The following is a 20,468-nucleotide window of genomic DNA, read 5'->3' as shown; positions in this document are numbered from 1 at the left end:
ACAAGTGTGTCTTGCCTACAGTCAAGCATTGTGGTGGGAGTGTCATGGTCTGGGGCTGCATGGGTGCTGCTGGCACTGGGGAGTTGCAGCTCATTGAGGGAACCATGAATGCCAACATGTGCTGTGACATACATTGGAGACTGGACTGCAAGGCAGTGTTCCAACATAACCCCAAACACACCTCCAAGACGACCACTGCCTTGCAGTGTCAAGAGGGTAAAGGTGAGGGCCTGGCCAAGCATGTCTCCAGACCCAAACCCTATTGAGCATTTGTGGGGCATCCTCAAAACGGAAGGTGGAGGAGCACAAGGTCTCTAACATCCACCAGCTCCGTAATGTCATCATGGAGGAATGAAAGAGGACTGGTGAACTCCATGGCCAAGAGAGTTAAGGCTGTGCTGGAAAATAATAGTGGCTACATAAAATATTGACAGTTTGGGCCCAATCTGGACATTGTCACTAAGGGGTGTACTCACTTTTGTTGCCAACATTGTAGACATTAATGGCAGTATATATACACACAAACAGTATATAATACTGTTTTTCTGATACAGCTTATATACTTTAACATCTTTTCTAATACATCACATAAGCCCATTAAAACTTCTTTCTGTATCATACTGCTCAGTCACCACCATTAGTCTCCGGATCTCTCTGTTCTTCCCAATTCAACATAATTCAATTTCAGCTTTTTACAGTACAATATAAGAAGTGCAAAGCACTCTGACTTTCTTTTAGTTTAGAATCTTATGTAAGTCATGGCCGTATTACATCAATGCAGGAACATCTTATCGTCATGCGACTTTAGTAATAATTGACCCTGACTCCTAGGAATAATAGACATGTAACTCTTTTTCTCATAGCTACAGTCTGATCTATTCAAAGTATTGAAGTGGATCTATTATTACTAGTGTGCTGTGTGTTTATCTTCATGTTGACCTTGGTGATATTGTTACTTGACAGCATTAGTGTTTGTGTACACACAATTCATTGTAAAGTGTAACTAACTTGGGCCTTCAACTTTTACTTAGCTGGAGTGTTTGTCATTTAAACTTAAAATTTTTTAATGGAAACAAAAATTGCCTCCATCTGGTTACATGAGAGGTCCCATCTTCTGGTTTCTCCCAAAAGTTGTTTAATTTTGGGCAGATTGAGGGAAGAGTTAGAATCTGTCAACTTTTTGTTTCGCTGTTTGTGCTCATAGTTAGACATTTCTCCTCATTCCCTATTTCATTGACATCTGTCATACAAAACAGGAAGGCTCCATTCACACCTGAGCGTACCATTTTCAGGTGTTTTTTTGGGCGTTTTTTCAGGCGTTTATTGCAGGTGTTTGGAGGCAAGCATTGATATCTAACAAAAATGCCTGTAATCTGCCAAAAAAGAAGCTCATGTACTTTTTTGAGTTTCAGGTGTTTTGCTCCAGGCGACAAAAGGCCCTAATGTGAACAGGGGCCGTTTGAAATGAATAGGATTTTGCTTGTTGGGCATTTTGAGACTTCAGAGATGAGCGTTTTACGAGCTGAAAAACGCTTAGGCGTGAACAGGGCCGAGTTGTTTAAAAATCTCCCCACTTCTTATCGATTTGATGGTTTTCCATCAAACTGGAAGAGAGGGAATATCTCACCCAATTGGGATGCAAGCCACAAAAAAAACCCGTGTTCTAGAAAAGATTTGAATCACGTCAGCATTTTATTACTGTATATATCCGTATGATGAAGACTTCCCTTCAAGTCTTTTCCTGGAAACCGTGTCAGACGGAATAGATATCTCATTTATAGTTGCACAGAACATTTTTTATAATCCTGATAAAAAAAAAAAAATTTCCTTGATGGTTTGCATCCAAAAAAATATATCCATGTAGTATATTACTTATTCATAGAGCTGTGATTTTTAAAGTTGTCCGTTTTTAAACCAATATGAATGTACTAATGAAAATATTTTAATTTGTTTAAGCCAATCTAGTGTAGGAATGGTTAATTGCCTAGTATGGGATTAGCCAAAGCTGTGTTGAGTAATAATAAAATAGTAAATCGGAAAACCATTGGTTTTACTTTGTTGGATAATAGTACTCAAAATACAATGTCTTTTGTACTTCCATAATGATTTAAATAGGCCAGACTGGAAAGCCTTAGAAACAGTGATAGGTATTTGAATAGAGAGTATCATATAATTATTATAAATTGTGGAGAATTGTAACTTTTTGTGCTATTGGTTTGCATAGGGTTGTTGGGAATTTTCTTTGTACTGCAGGTTATTGATAGAGGATAGATGTCTAGTCATAGTACTCTCTACTATAGCAGTGGTCTCCAAACTGTGGCCTGCGGGTCTGATTCAGCCATTAGCTTGCCTTTATTTAGCCCATGGGGCCCGATTCCTTCCCCTGACACCAGCAGTGGGGCCTGATTCATTCCCCTGACACCAGCAGTCAGTGGGGCCCAATTCCTTCCTCGGACACCAGCAATGGGGATTATTTTTCCAACTAACACCAATGATGGGACACTATTCCCCCCCCCCCCCCCCCCCCTACTGCCCACATGTGGTGTTTTTTTTTTTTCTTTAACTTTTTAGTCCAAGCCATTGCTTGCTCCCCTTGTAGCTGGACCATTTTATTTTCTACTCCCACAGGCCGCAGTCTGTCCCCCTTAATGTCAGATGGACCGTAAACTGTCCCTTTTGTTTAAAATGTTTGGAAACCCCTAGTTTATTGGGATATACTTTTTTCAGAGAATTTATGCCGTCAAATAGGAGTGTAAAGCTTCACTTCTATCTCTTTTAGTTCTATAACCAGCTAGCCTCCCAAAGACTGGATCTGAATTTTAGTGCGGGCCGAGCCCTTACCTTCCATTTTTCGAAGGCTCACTCGGGTTAGTAACAGTGGCGGCTGGTGCTCCATTTTTTTTTTTTTTTTTTTGGGGGGGGGGGTGTGCGGCAGGGGTTCAGAGGTTGCACTGATAGTGAGCTTCTGGTGTGGTTGGGAAGCAGGGAAGCTACTCACTGTGTCCTGTGGGGATGTCAGCTGGCTCCTCTCCTCCATGTCAGGTAAGCTCATCTGTCTCAGGAGTTGCATGGTGAGCCGGTGCCATCTTGTGATTTGCTGGCGTGGAGGCTGACGGTTTCAGCGGCTTCAAGAAGCACTTCATGGTGTGGTGGAAGGCTGTGTGAGGTGGACCGTGCTTGCTGGATTCCAGAGGGACCAGCAGGTACCAGGATCTGTCAGGTAGCTGTAGTTGTATTGCTTCAGGAGAGCCACGGACTGGGAGCTCTATAAAAAAAAAAAAAAAAAAAAAAAAGCCTCCTCACACTGTCATGCCACGACCCTGCCCCCAATACAGTCGCTACTCCTCTCGGCCAGACGGGTCTCAGGACCCGCTTCCTGATTGGCCGGGAGGAGAAGCAAGAAGACAATAGTGAATAGTAATTTGCTGTCACACAACTGGGTGGGCTCAAGGCGCACTGCTCTGCACCCGAGCCCATCCTTTTTTGAAGCCAATTAGAGCCTAAGGCTATAATCATGTGCTCCAAAAAAAAAAAACCCATTGAAATCCATGCGTCTGGTACCCTGCATGTAGATTAGGGGCCGGGCTCACGAATCAGGAGTGGGGTGGTGCCCCTAATGGAACAACCGCCACTGGTTATTAATAAAATATATTGTTGGTAGACAGTGACATTTTGTAATCCCTGTTTTAACATGGATATTTGATCTAGTATTCAGAGACATTGCACGCACGGGTTTTTTAAAAGGTTATATATATATATATATATATATATATATATATATATATATATATATATATATATATATATAAATGTAGATTTTAGGTAACTATACAAACTGTATTTAAAAAAAAAAACAAATTTTTAATGAATAAATTACTAAACTGAAGGGGGTTCTCAGAATTTCCCAGGAGTTCTGCTTTATAAAGTACATTGAATGCCTCCTTGTATTTGCCTAGAATATATGTGTATGTATCCAAAATATTCTAACCTAGTCACTTTGTTTTCTTGTAAGGAGTATTTTTGGCAAGGTCATTTTCCACATTCGAGCACTACCCGAAGCTGCAGTACTATCTAAATATCTCTGAACATTGTACTGTGCCTCAATGTTTCTGAATGTTGCTGATTTGATAAAGCTATGTACTTACAAATATTGCATCGAATTTATGTTATGACACCACATGCCAAATGCCAAAATCTATGCAAAAAGGAAGCTTAACCTTAAATAGGAAAAACTGAGAAATAAAGGAACTGTAGAGATGCGTATATAAATTAAATTGAAAGAATGTACAAACATGTACTTTTCTCTTTCGTTGACTGACGGACACAGCTCCATGTCTTCAGACCATTGGGCTTTATGCTGCTCTCTCTTCAGGAGTAGGACTAGGCGGAAACCTTTTTGGTTACGCCCCTGGGGCGGTCCCAGAGGCTTTTCCATCACTTCCTGCTATAGAACTTCAGTTTTCCTGCCTAGTCAGCAGTAAGTAACTGGCTCTTTGCTGGGATCTGCGGTCCTGGCATTTTTTCCTTTTTTAATTGGAATTTTTTACTTTTTTCTTATTTTTGTTCCTGTGTGAACTACAATTAACAGCCGGACTGGGCAATGCACTGGATATTCTAGATCCTTATGGCCTTCCCAGTCTGGCCTGCGAGAGCTAGGTTGGCCGCCACATAGCCCCACTGGACGGGGGCCAGCCGGCGAGTAAAACACCCCATGAGGTCGCATAGCCCTGGTCAGGACAGCAGTCACGATCAGAGTCGCAGCACCCCCATTCCAAGATGGTGCGGTGGACTGCTGGGAGTAGCGCCCGCCTGGTGACCGTGGTATGGTGCGTAGTGTTCCCCCTCCTTGCTTACGGAATTGCTGGGGTGATCGTGAGCCCTCCATGGGGATAGTAGGCCCCTCCTGTGTCCTTCTTCCCCCTCATGCTTTTCCCCCTTCTCCTTAGCTGGGTTCCCCCTGTGTAGTTGCCCTCATCTGCCCCCGGCCCCCTTTGGGGGACATGGGTGCATTTAGGTAGGGAGGCTTGTCTGTTGCTGGACCAGAGAAGTAGTGGGTGGGTGTTGCTGCTGGCCCCCCTTTTGGGGGTGTCTGTACCTGGGTGCTGTGGGGGGGGGTCCCCTCATGGGGTCTGTGTTTTTCCTTGGGGTCCAGGGTCCCGTGCAGCACCATGTGGTGCACCATTTTGCAGTGGATTCTGTATTCCCGGCTTCATGTTTGTGTACGCCAGCGGCCATGTTTTTGGTTTCTTCATAGTGTTTAACAGTGGCCATTTTGTTGTAGTCTGATACACTGATGGGCTGCGGGGGCCCTTTAGTGTCAGGTCGGCGCTTCCTCTTTCCATTGCAGTGTGGCAGACTGTTTGGCGCTCTTCAGCTCAGGGGATGAATCTCTGGGGGTACACTATCCTTCCTTTGCTGTATTCTGCGCCACTGATTCTTGTGGTGCCCCAGCAGTGCACATTGCAAATTTGTGCACAGCGTGGCTCTGGAGCGTGTATCACCACCTGATCCACTCCTGGAAGCTGCAGGACCCTCTTGTCTTGGTCTCAGTCTTCCCTGGTGGTCATGATGGCAGCCCTGCAGTCACTAGTAGCCAGAGTAGATGTGGCCCTGCAAAGGAGGCCTAGCAAGAAGCGCCCCCACCTTCACCTGTATCCTCTGCTTCCTCAGAGGTGGAACTGGCCGCTATGGACGAGAGTCAGCCCACTGGGTCTGCATCCACACACACTGAGTGCTCTAATAGTGAGGATGAGTCCTCCTCCTTTGAAGCCGCGCATGAAAAAGCAACGCCGGGGCAGTTTGGCACCCGCAAATCTTCCAAGGTGACTAAGGTGTTAACCTTTCCTGTCTATTTTGACGAGATTGTCACTAGTCAATGGGGGTTCCCCGAAACGCATGGTTGGAATACCTAAGCGCTTCGCTAGGAAATATCCCGTTGAGGAGTCTCTTCTGAAGAAACTGACGGTTCCACCGTCGGTGGACTCTCAGGTTTCTAGGCTAAATAAGGCCACACTGTTACCGGTGGAGGATTCCCCATCCTTTAAGGACCCTGTGGACAAAAGAACTGAGGCACTGGTCCGGTACCTCTTCACCCTGGCTGGTTTAATTTTGAGACCTGTGTTTGCTATCACCTTGGTATCCCAGACTTTAACGGAATGGGCTAAGATTTTACGCCAGGATCTGGAAGGGAGTCAACACCCCCCTGAACTGGCTGGGCTGGCGGATCAGTTGATCCAGGGGTCACAGTATATTTGTGATGCATCCTTGGATGCAGCCCCCTTGGCCGGCAAGGTTTCTGTGACGGAGGTGATCCTTCGCCACATGATTTGGTTGAAGTACTGGTCAGCCGACCAGGCTTCTAAAAAGGTGCTTGCTGATCTTGCTTTTGTAGGTGACCATTTGCTCTGTACTTTTATGGAAGAGATCATTAGGGGTCTTATGTGAGGTAAGAGTACATTACTTCCACAGTTTGCTAGAGGCAAGGAACCTCGTCGTAAACGTGGTCCTTTCTTCTTGGCTCACAAGCGGCCCTTTCGTCTATCTGGATTGCAGGAAAAGGGTTCAAGATCCACCTGTAACTTTGCGGGAGACTCCAGGAGACCCTGGAATGGTAAGTCCAAAGCGGGCACATCTGGTACTGCAGACAAGCCTTCAGCAGCTTAAAGGGGCACCCTCACCAGCATCTGGGTGGGGGGTCGTCTTCATCTTTTTCTGGATCCGTGGACCTTGCTCATTCAGGACAAATGGGTCCACAAGCTGATTGGTTTGGTTACAGGATCGAGTTTCGGTCCTTGCCTCCGGCAAGGTTCTTTCTTTCGGACTTATGCCTGTCTCAAGATCGGCTACAGGGCCTCTACGGAGCAGTGCAGGACCTGTTGGCACAAGGAGTTATTGTGCCTGTTCCAGAGTTGGAACGGTTTCAGGGTTTTTATTCAAATCGGTTTACAGTTCCCAGGAAGGAAGGCAAGGTTCGTCCGATCTTGGATCTCAAGGCTCTGAACCACTTTGTGCTGGTTCAGAAATTTCAGATGGAGTCCATCCGCACAGTAGTAGCTTTCCTTCATCAAGGAGATCTTATGGCTTCTATCAATCTCAAGGACGCCTACCTTCATATTCCAATATATGTCGGGCAACAGCGTTTTCTTCATTTTGCTGTGGACGAGGAGCACTGTCAATTCGTGGCGTTACCTTTTGGTCTCACCTCACCTCCTCGGGTGTTCACAAAGGTTTTGGCCCCAGTTCTGGCCTTGCTACAGCAGAAAGGGATCGCGGTGCTGTGTTACCTGGATGATCTGCTTCTGCGTGCAGAGTCTTCCTTCGGCTCTAGAAGTTGACTTGGACATTACTGGGCGTACGTTACAGGAGTTCGGGTGGACACTGAATTTTCAGAAATTGGCCCGACTCTGTCCACCAAGCTGGACTACTTGGGGCTGACGTTGGACTCCTCATCAGCCCCGATGTTTCTTCCTCAGACAAAACTTCTGAAGCTACAGGATGCGGTTCAGCTCCTGTTGTCCAACCATCAGTCATCACTCTGGGCTTGCATGCAAGTGCTGGGTCTGATGGTTTCCACCTTCGAGGGGGTTCTGTTTATGCAGTTTCACACCACACCTCTGCAAAGAAAGATTCTGACCAAATGGAACAAGGATCCAGGTTCATTGGACAATCTGATCCTGTTGAGTCGGGGGTTCGAGGGAGTCTCTTCTATGGTGACTCGCTCCCCGGCCCTGCGTCTGGGGAAACGCTTTCTTCCCCTGTATTGGACTGTCATCACCACGGATGCCAGTCTGTCCGGGTGGGGAGGTGTCTTGGGAGTGTGTTTGGCCCAAGGTGTCTGGACTCGGGAGGAGTCCAGGCTGCCGATCAACATCCTTGAGATTTGGGCGATCAGGCTTTGTTTGTCCCAATGGATGGATCGTCTGCAGGAATGCCCTGTGCAGGAACCAATCGAACAATGCTACGGCTGTGGCATATGTCAATCATCGAGGGAGCACAAAGAGTGCCCTGGTGGCCCGGGAAGTGGCCTGTATCTTGCAGGGGGCAGAACAATATGTTCCGGCCCTCTCTGCTGTGCACATTCTGGGGGTAGAGAATTGGCAAACGGACTATCTCAGTCGGCAGACGTTGGATTCGGAAGAATTGTCTCTAAACCCGGAGGTGTTTCTTCAAATGTGTCTTCGGTGTGGGACCCCCGATGTCGACCTGCTGGCCTCCCAACTCAACAGGAAGGTGCAGAGGTTCGTGTCAAGGTTGCGGGATCCTCTGGCTGATGCCGAAAACACCCTGGTGGCTTCTTGGGGTCAGTATGGTCTGATTTACGCATTTCCTCCAATACAACTTCTTATGAGACTGCTTTGCAGAATCGAGGTGGAAGGGATTCCAGTCATTCTGGTGGCACCATACTGGCTTTGCTGGTCTTGGTACGCAGGCCTGGTAAGGCTGATAGCAGACGTCCCTTAGGAAACTTCTTCTCAAGGAATATGTTCTGTCTCAGGGATCAATCTTCCATCCTGCTTTACGGTCGCTGGCTTTAACGGTCTGGCTATTGAGAGCCTGGTGCTGAGTCGGTGATTCCTACATTGTTAAAAGCTAGGAAATCTACTTCCAGGAAGGTTAATCATAGAGTTTGGAAGGCGTACATTACTTGATGCGAGTCTGGAGGGGTTTCTCCAAGCTCCTTTTCTGTGTCTTGCCTGTTGGAGTTTCTACATCTGGGTGTAGATCAACGTTTGGCACTGGGCACCATTAAGGGCCAGATTTCCGCCTTGGCTATATTTTTCCAAAGGCCGTTGGCGGCGAAGTCCTTGGCTCACACTTTTGTGCAGGGAGTTTGCCATCTAGCTCCTCCGGTGTGATCTCTGGTGCCTCCGTGGGATCTCAGTTTGGTAATGTCGGTGCTTCCAAAGTCTCCTTTTGAAAATATTAGAACTTCCACTGCTCACTCTGTCGCAGAAGGTGGCTTTCTTAGTCGCTATTACTTCCGCACGTCGGTTGTTGGAGTTGGCTGCGTTGTCCTGTCGGTCACCCTACCTGGTGATTCATAGGGACAAAGTGGTGTTGCGACCCTGTCAGGTGTTCCTTCCTAAGGTTGTCTCGGGGTTTCATTTGAATTTGAATATTGTGTTACCGTCCCTATGTTCTAGGCTGAAACATCCTAAGGAAATTGCCTTACATTCCTTGGATGTGGTAAGGGTTATTCGGGTGTACCTGGCGGTGACTGAACAGATTCGAAAATCCGATTTTCTTTGTTTGTTCTTACGGATGGACCTCGTAAGGGACAAGCTGCATCTGCTGCGACCATTTCCAAGTGGATCAGTCAGACGATGATGCAGGCCTTTTCCATTAAGGGTCAGGTTCCTCCTTTCCCTGTTAAAGCGCATTCTATAAGGGCGCTTAGTGCCTCCTGGGCCTTACGTCATCAGGCGTCAGTGGTTCAGGTGTGCAGGGCGGCTACTTGGTCGTCTGTACACACTTTCACAAAGTTTTATAAGGTGGATGTACTTGCATCTTTGGATACGGCGTTTGGCCGCAAAGTTTTGCAAGCTGCGGTTGCAGAGGCTTCCCCTTCTTGAGGGTGTAATTTTTTCCTAGTGGTGAGCTCCTGTTCTTAGTTGAGCTCCTGTTTTTACCTGGTTGGCTATGTTTAGCTTTGTTGGAAATTCTGCATATTGCTGTGTTTTTTTTTTTCCCACCCCTCGTATCGACACTGCTTTGGGACATCCCAATGGTTTTAAGACATGGAGATATGTCTGTCAGTGAACGAAAGAGCAAACTGGATTTTTGTCTTACCGTAAAATCCTTTTCTCTGAGGTTCACTGACAGACACAGCACCCACCCCTCTGTTGGGTTGTGTTATATGTTCTTCTGACACTGCTTGTTACAAACTGAAGTCGAAGCAGGAAGTGAGGGTATACCCTCTGAGACTGCCCCAAAGGCGTAACCAAAAAGATTTTCGCCTAGTCCTACTCCTGAAGAGAGAGCAGCATAAAGCCAAATGGTCTGAAGACATGGAGCTATGTCCATCAGTGAACCCCAGAGAAAAGGATTTTATGGTAATCCAGTTTGTTTAAAGTCCATGAAATCTTCTACACTTTTTTTTTTTTTTTTTTTTATGGATTTTAAACAAAAAAAGTACATGTTTTAAATTAATTTAACTACTTAAATGAACATATATGTACCTCCTAAAAAGTCCTCCTTTTTTTTTTTTTTTTTTCTTTCTCCAGCCTTTATTTAAGACTAAAGTAGAACTATAGGCAAAACTTTTTTTTTTTTCTTAATGGATAGAGTAACGGAGGGTTATAACCCCTGTCAGTTTATTTTTTGCCATCTGCATCCCATTGGGGAGATTTACCTTCACATCCTGTCCCATAGCCAAAACAGGAAATTAGATATATCCCTTAATTTGCAGGTATTTTCCATTTTCCTTGGGGGCCCCCCAGGTCACTAGAACTAGTCTCCCTATTAGAACATTTCACCCTCTATTACGTTTTTGGCGACAACCCAAAATTAGGGTTTTCTTTTACTTTCACTTTGATGGTATATAGGACAAATAGAGTGAGTGAGTCTCCCTAATGGTTGGGCACAGACCGCAGTAAAAACATAATAGGTGTTCTAATCTATCTCCACTCTATCCAAAACAAAAAAAAAAAAAAGTTATACTTTAAACCTTCCTTTTGTAAAGCTATGTATTATTTTGTTAAACATAAACTGAAATAACCTGACACTTGTGTGCACAAATTATACAATTTTATTTCTTTTTGCAGCTTTTAAGTGAAAAAATCAGTGGAGCGGAAGGAACAAAACTTGACAATGATTTCCAAGAAATGGAAAGGGTAAGATTAAATGATTTCATATGTAAGTGCATAAAAGTACATATATAAGTTGTTGTAAACTATGTTGCCATCATTTTTGATAGTCTCACAAGGATTGAAAAAGCAGGTGAGCACCAGCTGCTGGAATATCTGTGACTTTGGCTTGAACAGGTCAGGTGACTTCTTTAATTCTAAGCGGAATAAGGAAACCCTATGTGTACAGGTCTTAGTGCTGGTTCACACTACCGCGGCACGTCTTCGGGGGCGACCTGTGAAGTCGCGTGCACCGTGACTTCAGTGCGACTTGCACGGACTTCATATAATGAATGTCAATGCAAGTCGCTCCGATGTCGCCCCGAAGTAGTACAGGAACTATTTTCTAAGGCGGAGCGACTTGAGTCGCTCCTATTAGAACGGTTCCCGTAGCACTGCATGGACCGCGACTTGTCAGGCTGACCAGTCGCCTGACAAGTCGCGGTAGTGTGAATGGGCACTTAAGCCAGCCATAGACGGTTAGAAGCTCAGCCGGTTCAGCAGGAACCATCCGAGATTCGAACTGTGTGGGCAGACTGAATGTACCAAGTTGCCCGATCAATCAATGTGGGTACAACCAGCCTGCTGGATTCATTTGTGATTATCGCTAGCGGCTGCTGTAGCAGAAAGCAATAATCACAGTCTTCTTCTGGCAGAGATGGCTTCCCCTGACCGGCAGGAGGGATACCCCTGTCAGCACTGTCTGTGCTGATGGGGGAATTATGCAAATTTCTTTCCTGCAACCCATGGTTGCAGGACAGTACCTTGCAAAGTTTATGGCCTGCCTTAGGGATGTTACCCAGCATGCATTGTCTAGTGGATGTATACATCAGGTGAAAAAACTGTAATCCTAGAGAGAGAAAAAATATTATGGTTGGCTGCACATCTAAAAAAAAAACCCTTTATTCGACACTTCTTCATGAAAATACATCTCCACAAGACATAACTGGAAAATACAGCATCCACAACTACATTGTTTCGCGTCAAATCTGCGCTTAATCATAACTGGCTTATGTGTTATGGCTTGGGGAGATGTGTGTTTTTTTTTAATGAAGATGTTTGGAATAAAGATGTGGTTTTTGGTTGTTTTTTAATGTGCGGAAAACCAAAATATTTGTTCTTTTCGAAGACTGCTCCGAACAGGGCCAGTACCTATCAGCATGGAGGTGGATGAGGAGACCGACCTGCAGTGGTGTTTTCCTTGTGAAAAAACTGTACACTGAGGACCTACTTGCTAATAGACAGAAGACCAGCTGATATCCTGAACTGAGGCTTTTCTTGACAGTTATGTATACAGGCAGTTCCCGGGTTACAAACATCCGACTTACAAACAACTCCTACTTCCAAACGGAGAGAGACAACCGGAAGTGAGGAGAATTCTCCCCCTAGGAAGGGAAATTCACTCCTGTAAGAGTTCTCATGGGAAAAAGGTGTCTCCACTGAAGCTTTATCACTAATTTAGGTTTCCGCAACTACCCAAAATTTTCAAAATACAGTTGTCATAGGAACAGAAAGTGAGGTGAAATCTTCTGAACAGGGGTACAGACAGCAAAACAAATGGTACAGGGGTGTTAACCCTTCCCTATGGTATCCAAAAAACATAAAAATTATTCTTTTGGCTGGAGCTAAACTTAAAAAATGTACTTGTTCCAACTTGCAAACAAATTTGACTTAAGAACAAACCTACAGTCCCTATCTTGTTTGTAACCCGGGGGCCGCCTGTAGTGTTCTTTTTTTTATTTTTTTCTTCCTACCTCCAGCCAACAGGTGGAACTATATTCTTTTCTTTTACAAAGATTTTAAAGTTTTTGATCCATCTTTGTTAACACATTTAAAAAAGCAAAATTAGAGTAGTAAGGTCTGAAAATTAATCAGGTGAAACCTATAGCCAAAGCATTCCCATTAAAGCTTTTTTGCAGATGGTGATAGTTTATTCTTTGGTATGGGTTATTCATTCCCTTAAAGCTAGAAAATATTCAGGGTACTCTGAGAAAGTTATTTTGGATAACATTTACATATTTAGGGGGATGACAAGAGGGGAAGTAAGATTATAAATATGGGAAGAGATAAAAGTGGATAGTAGCTATGAAAGTAGCGAATTAAAGATCTAATAACTACTTCCCGCTCGTAGGAAGTCCGTGGACAGCCTCAGGTTGAAGTAGTTATACCGGGATGATGACTGCATCTACAGGCATCATCCCAGTATTGAGTTTTTTCAGCCAGCGGTTCTGTTTTTAGCAGAAGTTATTTGAGTGGCTAAATAGCCACTCGATCACTTCTGCGGGTGGCAGAAGGGGGTCCCACCCCCCTCCCGCCGCCTCTTTTCCCAGGCTCTGCCGTCTGATCACAGAGCCTGGGAGCGATGCGGCATCGGCTACACACAGAATAGAGAGAGGAACTAATGTTCCTCTCTGTATGTGATCCTGGAAACTGTGAATGAGGAGTATGTTGTCACTTCTGGTTCCGCCTTTTTGTTTATCTGGCTGTTAGCGGCCAGGAAAGCAGCCGATCAGACCAATCTATGTCTGATCAGCTGAATTGGAGGCCAGATGACGGATTTAGGGTCTAATTGACTCCAGATTTCTCCATAAAAAGGAACCTGTCATAGCCCATGCTGTCACAAGGGATATTGTTCATCCCTTGTGATAGCAATAAAGGTAATCCAAAAAAAAGATTTGTAAAAAAGAAATAATAATAAAAAATTTTAAAGCACCCCTTTGCTTACATGCAAATGCAAACTAAGAAGTTACTTCCCCAAAAACATATGTAAACAGTGATCACAGAACACATGGGAGGTATTGTTGCGAACGCTAGAGGGAGGGCAATAATTCTAGCACCAGACCTCCTGTGTAACTCTAAAATGGTATCCTGTAAAGCGTTGTCTATGGAGAATTTTGAGCACTGTAGTGTGCTTTCATTCCACGAACAGATGCAATTTTAAAGCTTGACATGTTGGTATCTATTTACTCGGTGTAACAACATCTTTTGCATTATACAAAAATTGTATTTGTTTTTTCGTTTTTTTTTTCTTCAATCCATTAAAGTGTATTTTTTACAAAAGAAAATTGGGTTTAAAAAACTGCTGCGCCAATAACGGGTGACATTTTATTTTATAGGGCCTCTGCTAAAAAAGTATATAATGTTTGGGGGTTTTAAGTCATTTTATCGCAAAAAAAAGTTGATTGCAGATGCAATCAATCCAGTGGGATAGTTTAGGTATTTAGGATGGCTGTAAAGCATTGCATTAACAATGGTGCTGGTGTTTCTTTCCATAAGTTCCTTGAAGCCTAATGCTGTCCATTTCCAAGATCTAGCATTTGTTTGCCTGTTATCTTTTGTAATGTTTTGTCATGTTTGTTTAAGGTTGAGGTTTAAAAATTCAAATCATTTGAGGGGATAAATAACCATGTATCCAATGTGTCTGTGTTTTAGGACAACTCCACTAAATATGGAGCATTGTACCCTGGTTGTGCATCCCCTGAAACAATGCCGTAAAGCAGTGGTCCTCAACTCCGGTCCTCAGGGCCCACTAACAGGCCAGATTTTAAGTATTACCTTGGGGAGATGCAGACTAGAATACTGCAATCACTGAGCAGCAAATGATATCACCTGGGATGTATTTCAGTTATCTTGCAAACCTGGCCTGTTAGTGGGCCCTGTAGGGCAGGGTTGATGACCACTGCCGTAAAGCATTGGCTGAATATTTAGAAACGCTTACAGTGGTTAAATACCTAATAAACATCTCTGTGTAAGAGCTCTCTAGCACCAAGATTTTAGCTGAGCCTTTGGCTATGTTTCACAGGTTTCCAATATTCTAAGAGCCTTTTCTGTTATTGTAAATGTGAAGGTATACTTTAGTTTTCTCTGTATGCGGACAGATATTTGCACTACTTAGAATCTTAGAGAATATGACAATTACTGTTGTGCTGAAATAATAAAAGGTTGTGTTTTTGTTCTAGAAAATTGACATCACCAATAAAGTGGTTGCTGAGCTTCTTACAAAAACCACAGAATATCTCCAACCCAATCCAGGTAATGACTGTTTTCATGTAATGAGATTCTGAAAGGTTTTCAAAGAGCTAAATGTGGAAAAACTGAAATGAAATCCCGCCTACACAAAAATACCTCACCCGTTGTGTCCATTGAGAAGGGTTTCCACTATGCTGGATCTTGAAATGTATTGTAATAGTGAAAAAGGCGTGAGGGCAGCTGAAAATAGTGGGAGCATCCAGAACTCCCACTCACAATTTTATCTGACCCTGGGCACAGTTCACCCCCTTGGTCTGGTTCGTTTGTATAGTGTGAGAGCTCCGAACTGCACTCGGGACCACTTGGAAGCTTCAGTGTGAGAGAAAAGCATGGCTAAGTACAGAACTCTATAGATCACTGAGCACAGAAGTAAGTATCACTGTGGTCTGGTTGGCAGAGCTGAGGATGTAAACATGTAAAAAATTTTATATCAGGATCGTTTTAATTGTATCGTCCCAAAAAAATGTCAATTTGACCCCACTAAGGATTAGAAAATCAAATGTTGCCTAAAACAAAACATGTAGAATGTTTTTCTACTAGTGTGTGGCCATTCATTTGAATAGGCTGAAATCGCACTGCACCACACTAGAAGTAGCGAATGCACTACTTTAAGAAAAGAAAAACCACACTGCAACCAGATCACATGGTACTACTGTACCATGCGACCATGTGCAGGAAAACACACTGCATTTGTAGCCTGCATTTGGGTTGTCATTAACTTGACATTTACCCCCCGCAGATCGCAACTGCAGTGCGTTTTTAACACGATTCGGGGAAACGTGCACGAAACACGGGTTTCCCTCACCGCTTTCTGGTGTCAGCTGGCCCTGTTGATTAAAGGAATCCAGCCTAACACTAAAATCACATCTATAGACACACACAATCTAACACTAACCTATCTAACACTGTAAAGAAGAAATCTGTATACATACCTTTTTTGAAGCTGATCCAGTCTGGTCTCCAGCGGCAAAAGCTTGAAGAGGACACTACTATGTAACTATGTACTATATGACACAGCCAACAATGGCTGTGAAATAAATGGGAAGTGACGTCACCTATAGACTTACTATGGGGCTTCTGTTGTCTGATGTGTCCTCTGCACCCGCCTCCGCAACGAAGCCCGAGCTGACAGCTCAGCATGGGATTGGGTCGGATTGGCTTCAGAAAGGTATGTATACCAATTTTTTTTTTTTTTTTTCTTTACAGGGTTAGATAGGTTAGATCGTGGATATCTATATATGTAGCGATTGGACTTCTCCTTTTAACGTTAGGTACTACTTTTGTCCTCTGTAATATGTCACTTCATTGTCTTGCAATACTTTAAAATTGTAAAGCAGAAGGACAAAAGAAAGATGCAAATATATTTATACAGTGTAATCACCTCATCTGTATGCATTGATCACTGTCTAATGAACTTGTCATTTACCTGAATTAGTGTCAATAACCTTAGTACAACATCAAAGGGCATTTTATAACAGTGAGAGAAAGATTGTGCAACCTAAAGCAAAGTTGTCCCACAAGGAGCAAGGTCACAGTGTTGCAGAGCTGGCTTTTACTTTTCCTGTTGCCATGTTAAAAGTGGAAAATATTTCTAAAGACTGGAGTTTTTCCCTCCTACATCATAATGACATTCCTCTTAAAACATACACTATATTGTCAAAAGTATTGGGACACCTGCCTGTCTAGCTCTTTGGAAATCCTCCTCACGACCCACCACAAACCCACCCACGAACATATGGAAAACCTTACCAGCTTTCTCAAAGATACAACCAAAAAAATTAACAATATATGGTCCCGCTGGAAGGACTTTTGGACGAATACAATCATATCCCGACAGGCTCTTCTCCCCCCCCCTCTTCGGGGAGCCCTAATGGACACTAACTCTATTCCGTTCATCACTCATCTGATATCTTTTTTTAAATCCAGTGTGTATATATATATATATATATATATATATATATATATATATATATATATATATATATATATACCTTTTGTATCCTCCCGATTTAGGGGTTTCACTTCTGTTCCACCCCTCCCCCCCCCCCCTTTTCTCTCCTTTTTGTACGGTGTGTTATTTCAACATCTATTGTGTTATCTCCTGATATGTAACTGTTTATCACAACACTATGTTTTTTCTCATTGCCAGTACTCCTTCTGTTACTCATTTATTCATATGTTACTGTTCTTGTTGAATGTATATGTATACATGTTTTCCTTGCATTGTAAAATTTTTAAATCTTTCAGTAAAAATATAAAAAAATTGTGGAGAACAAGTCATTTTGAAACCTTTTATTTATATCTTTTTTAAGCAAGCAGCAACGTGGTCTGCTGAGAAGTTGCATAGTGGGGTTGGAGCTTGCCGGAAGTTCCAAATCGCAACACTGCTGGGTGTCTGGATGTTCTATAGTGACCTTCAGATTGGCATCAGAGGTCATTTTGTATTAAACAGTTCAATTAAAGTAGAACTCCTGTGCAAACTTTTGAGGATTTTAAGATTCCTCACCAAGACAGAAAGTGAGGGGAAACCTCTCAAATGGAGGACACTTTTTGTTTAGTAGAATAGGAGAGAATTATAACCTCTCATCAGTTTTGGTTTCTATCGATGTTAGGGCGATCCACCCTTACCTCTTCTTCCAGTGACAGGATGGCTAGCAGTAATTTTGTTGACTACAGCAGTATTTTTATTAATGGCGTTTGTTTAGTAAGAGGATATGACATCAATAAGGCCTCTTTCACACAGCCAGGTAGCTGCGGCCCCCAGTTTCCTGCATCAAGAATCAGCGAATTCTTGCTGCTGAAATTACTGGGACATGCAACCAGCAGCACTCGCTCAGCCTATTTAAACCGATAGCGGGTTGACAGTGGCCGCTGTAGCCGCATACAGAGCATGCTCGGGCATCTGTCCCTAACCGTAGCTAACCACGCTACATGCAAACAGCAACGGCTGCTGTCAGCCCCGCTATTAGTTTAAATGGTCTGAGCGGGTGCCGCTGATTGCATGACCTGGACATTCCAGCATCAAGAATCCACTGATTCCTGCCACAGGAAATTGGCAGCCACAGCTACCCGGTTGTGTGAAGGACATCCTTATAGTTCTATGAAAAAGTACATGAAAAAGTAGTATAATATACAGTACTTTATTTTATTTCAGCATACCGAGCTAGATTGGGAATGTTAAATACCATGTCAAAAATCAGAGGACAAGTTAAAACAACGGGCTACCCTCAGACCGAAGGTTTACTTGGAGACTCCATGCTACGATATGGCCGAGAGCTAGGAGAAGAGTCGGAGTTTGGTAAGTGAATATATTGTTAGTGAGGAGTTGATGTACTTAGGGCTCTTTCACACGGGTGCTCCGTATGTCCGTATTTCATCCCATTTTTTTGCGGATGAAAAATGGACATAATGCATGTCAATGGGATTGCGGATGTCAGCGGATGACCATCCCTTTCAGTTCTGTTCCATTTTTTGGAACGGAACAGAACCCTATTTTTCAAAATCTGATGCAAAATCGGATGTCAGCGGTGTCATCCGCTGATATCCACAATCCCCATAGACCTACATTATGTCCGTATATCATCCGCAAACAGATGGGATGATATGCGTACATACGGAGCGGATGACACAAGTGTCATCCGTGTCCGTGAAAAAAAAAAAAAAGTGCCGCAGCGGGAAAAAAAATCGGAGCGGCCGTGTGATAAAGGCAAATAGGCGGTTCACTTTGCAATGGAATTTTTAAGGAGAATTTTCACCAAAGCTTAATGAATGAAGTGAATGTTTTCTTTGGAAAGATTACCAATCACAGGCAATTAAATGAAGAAATAAAGCATTTTTTGATTGCAATGATTGGAGGATGGAAGGCAATAAAACTTCACCTCATTCACTAAGCTCTGGGGAAACTTTCCTTGCAAGGCACAACTTTCCTATTAAAGTGAATTTGCCTTTAGTACCCCTGTATTTGTGTCAAAATATTGTACAATCTCAACCTTATACAGCGGTGTTGTCTGTTTAAATTGCAATATATTGTTAATGTGAAAACAGAATGCCAGCCAATGATTGTTTGACAAAATATAAATTATGATTTTGAGGCCCAAAGATAAAAAGGACTATTGTTTTATTACAAAAAATGACACTCATTTGATCTCATTGTCCCCTTTTTTTTGTGCAAATATTGACTTTTTTTTTTTTTTTTTAAACATTTGTTTATACAGTATACAATTATATGTAGAGATTTGTAAATTTAGCAACAAAAGGGATTTCATAGCTCTGTGTTGGCATCCATACTTACCTAAAAATCATACCTACCTAGATGGATACAGCATATGTTCCCCGTCGGCTCTAAGGTGCTGATCGCTCGGTTCAATGTGTTCCCTGAGCAGGGAGCTGGTGAATGTCGTTTACCGCTCTCTGCTCCTCCCAACCCTCCCCACGCTCACTGGAGTGCTGGGCTGTGGAGGGGGCAGGAACGGCTGGCTCAGGCTCATAGCGGCTCTCTGGCTGAGCCAGATGCCGCTCCTGGGCGGGTCATGATCTTTCTGGAGCCTGGACCGGCTCTGTGATGTCAGCTTTAGCTATACTTGTCCTTTAACTGATTTATAAATTTGCCCTACTAGACTTGCATTGTGATGAAGAGCAGTAAAATACAGCCAGGGGTTTCCTAACCCAGTTGTCTACCATAATGTAAATGGCAGCAGCAGGATGGTAAAATGGCAAGAATTAAAGTAATGGGAATATAGAGATTAAATGTTTCTCAACGTAGATAGAGGGGATTATTTTTACAGAAAGAAGCAGCATGGATATACAAACTTTATACGCTGAATCCTAATGGTATCTGCAATGTTTACTGTAATTGTTTCCCTGCATGCTGGCCATTCTGTGTACCACTTTAAAAACTGTATTTTATATGGTCTGATTAAGTTGATACCTTTAAAGATATTCCTGTCCCGTAAGTGGGAGAGTTAGTTTGTGTTACCTTACTTCTTAGAAGAGGAATGGGAGATTGAAGCCATGCATTAAGAAAGTATCTTCCACCTTTCAGTTACTGTATAGGTCCAATGGCATGATGGTGCAATCCAGCCACTCACAGCATGAAAGAAATCTCCAATAGAGAGATAAGTTCACTGTATTGAGGAATGGGGATCACTCTCGTTGGGGGATGTGATAGAATTGTCCTCTTCAGCTTAAAGTTTGCTGAGTGTGTGATGCTCGAGTTCAGTAATAATTTGTGAATGTTTTTAAGGAGGAATCCATATGTGGAGGTGATTTGTTCTTTGGCAGATCCATGCAAGGCTTGGACTTTCTATCTATTTGTATTGTCAAATAATTAAAAATGCAGTCATTGTGCTTAATATGGGGATTATGTAGTAATTGATCCTTGGGTGTAGAAAGAACATAAACAGTAGATGTTTTTTCTGGATGTACATGAAGAAAGGAGGATATATGGAGCAGTAGACTGTTTTAGGTGGAGTCCTAACAATTGAAGGGCGCCGTTCAGGCACCATAGCTTTCTCTCCATTGGGATAATTATCCACCTTCAATTCGGTCAATTCAGTATTTAGGATATCTGTGCCGATATCTGATAGAACTGTCCAG

At 43.3% G+C, this 20,468-nt stretch overlaps 1 protein-coding gene across 1 annotated transcript in view; it reads left to right on the top strand.

The window, feature by feature from the left end:
• Window positions 1–20,468, top strand: part of LOC309554094 (endophilin-A3-like) — a 190,702-nt gene that overhangs the window by 109,932 nt on the left and 60,302 nt on the right. The window contains exons 2-4 of the mRNA XM_082255635.1: window positions 10,764–10,832; window positions 14,804–14,876; window positions 18,028–18,171. Coding sequence (XP_082111761.1) covers window positions 10,764–10,832; window positions 14,804–14,876; window positions 18,028–18,171 — 286 coding nt within the window. The remainder of the gene's footprint in view (window positions 1–10,763; window positions 10,833–14,803; window positions 14,877–18,027; window positions 18,172–20,468) is intronic.

The sequence above is a fragment of the Pelophylax lessonae genome, assembly GCF_965119305.1.
Source record: "Pelophylax lessonae genome assembly, chromosome: 4".
In the NCBI taxonomy this organism is placed as follows: domain Eukaryota; kingdom Metazoa; phylum Chordata; class Amphibia; order Anura; family Ranidae; genus Pelophylax; species Pelophylax lessonae.
Note: the sequence above shows the minus strand (reverse complement) of the source record. Positions and strands in the feature narration are given on the sequence as shown.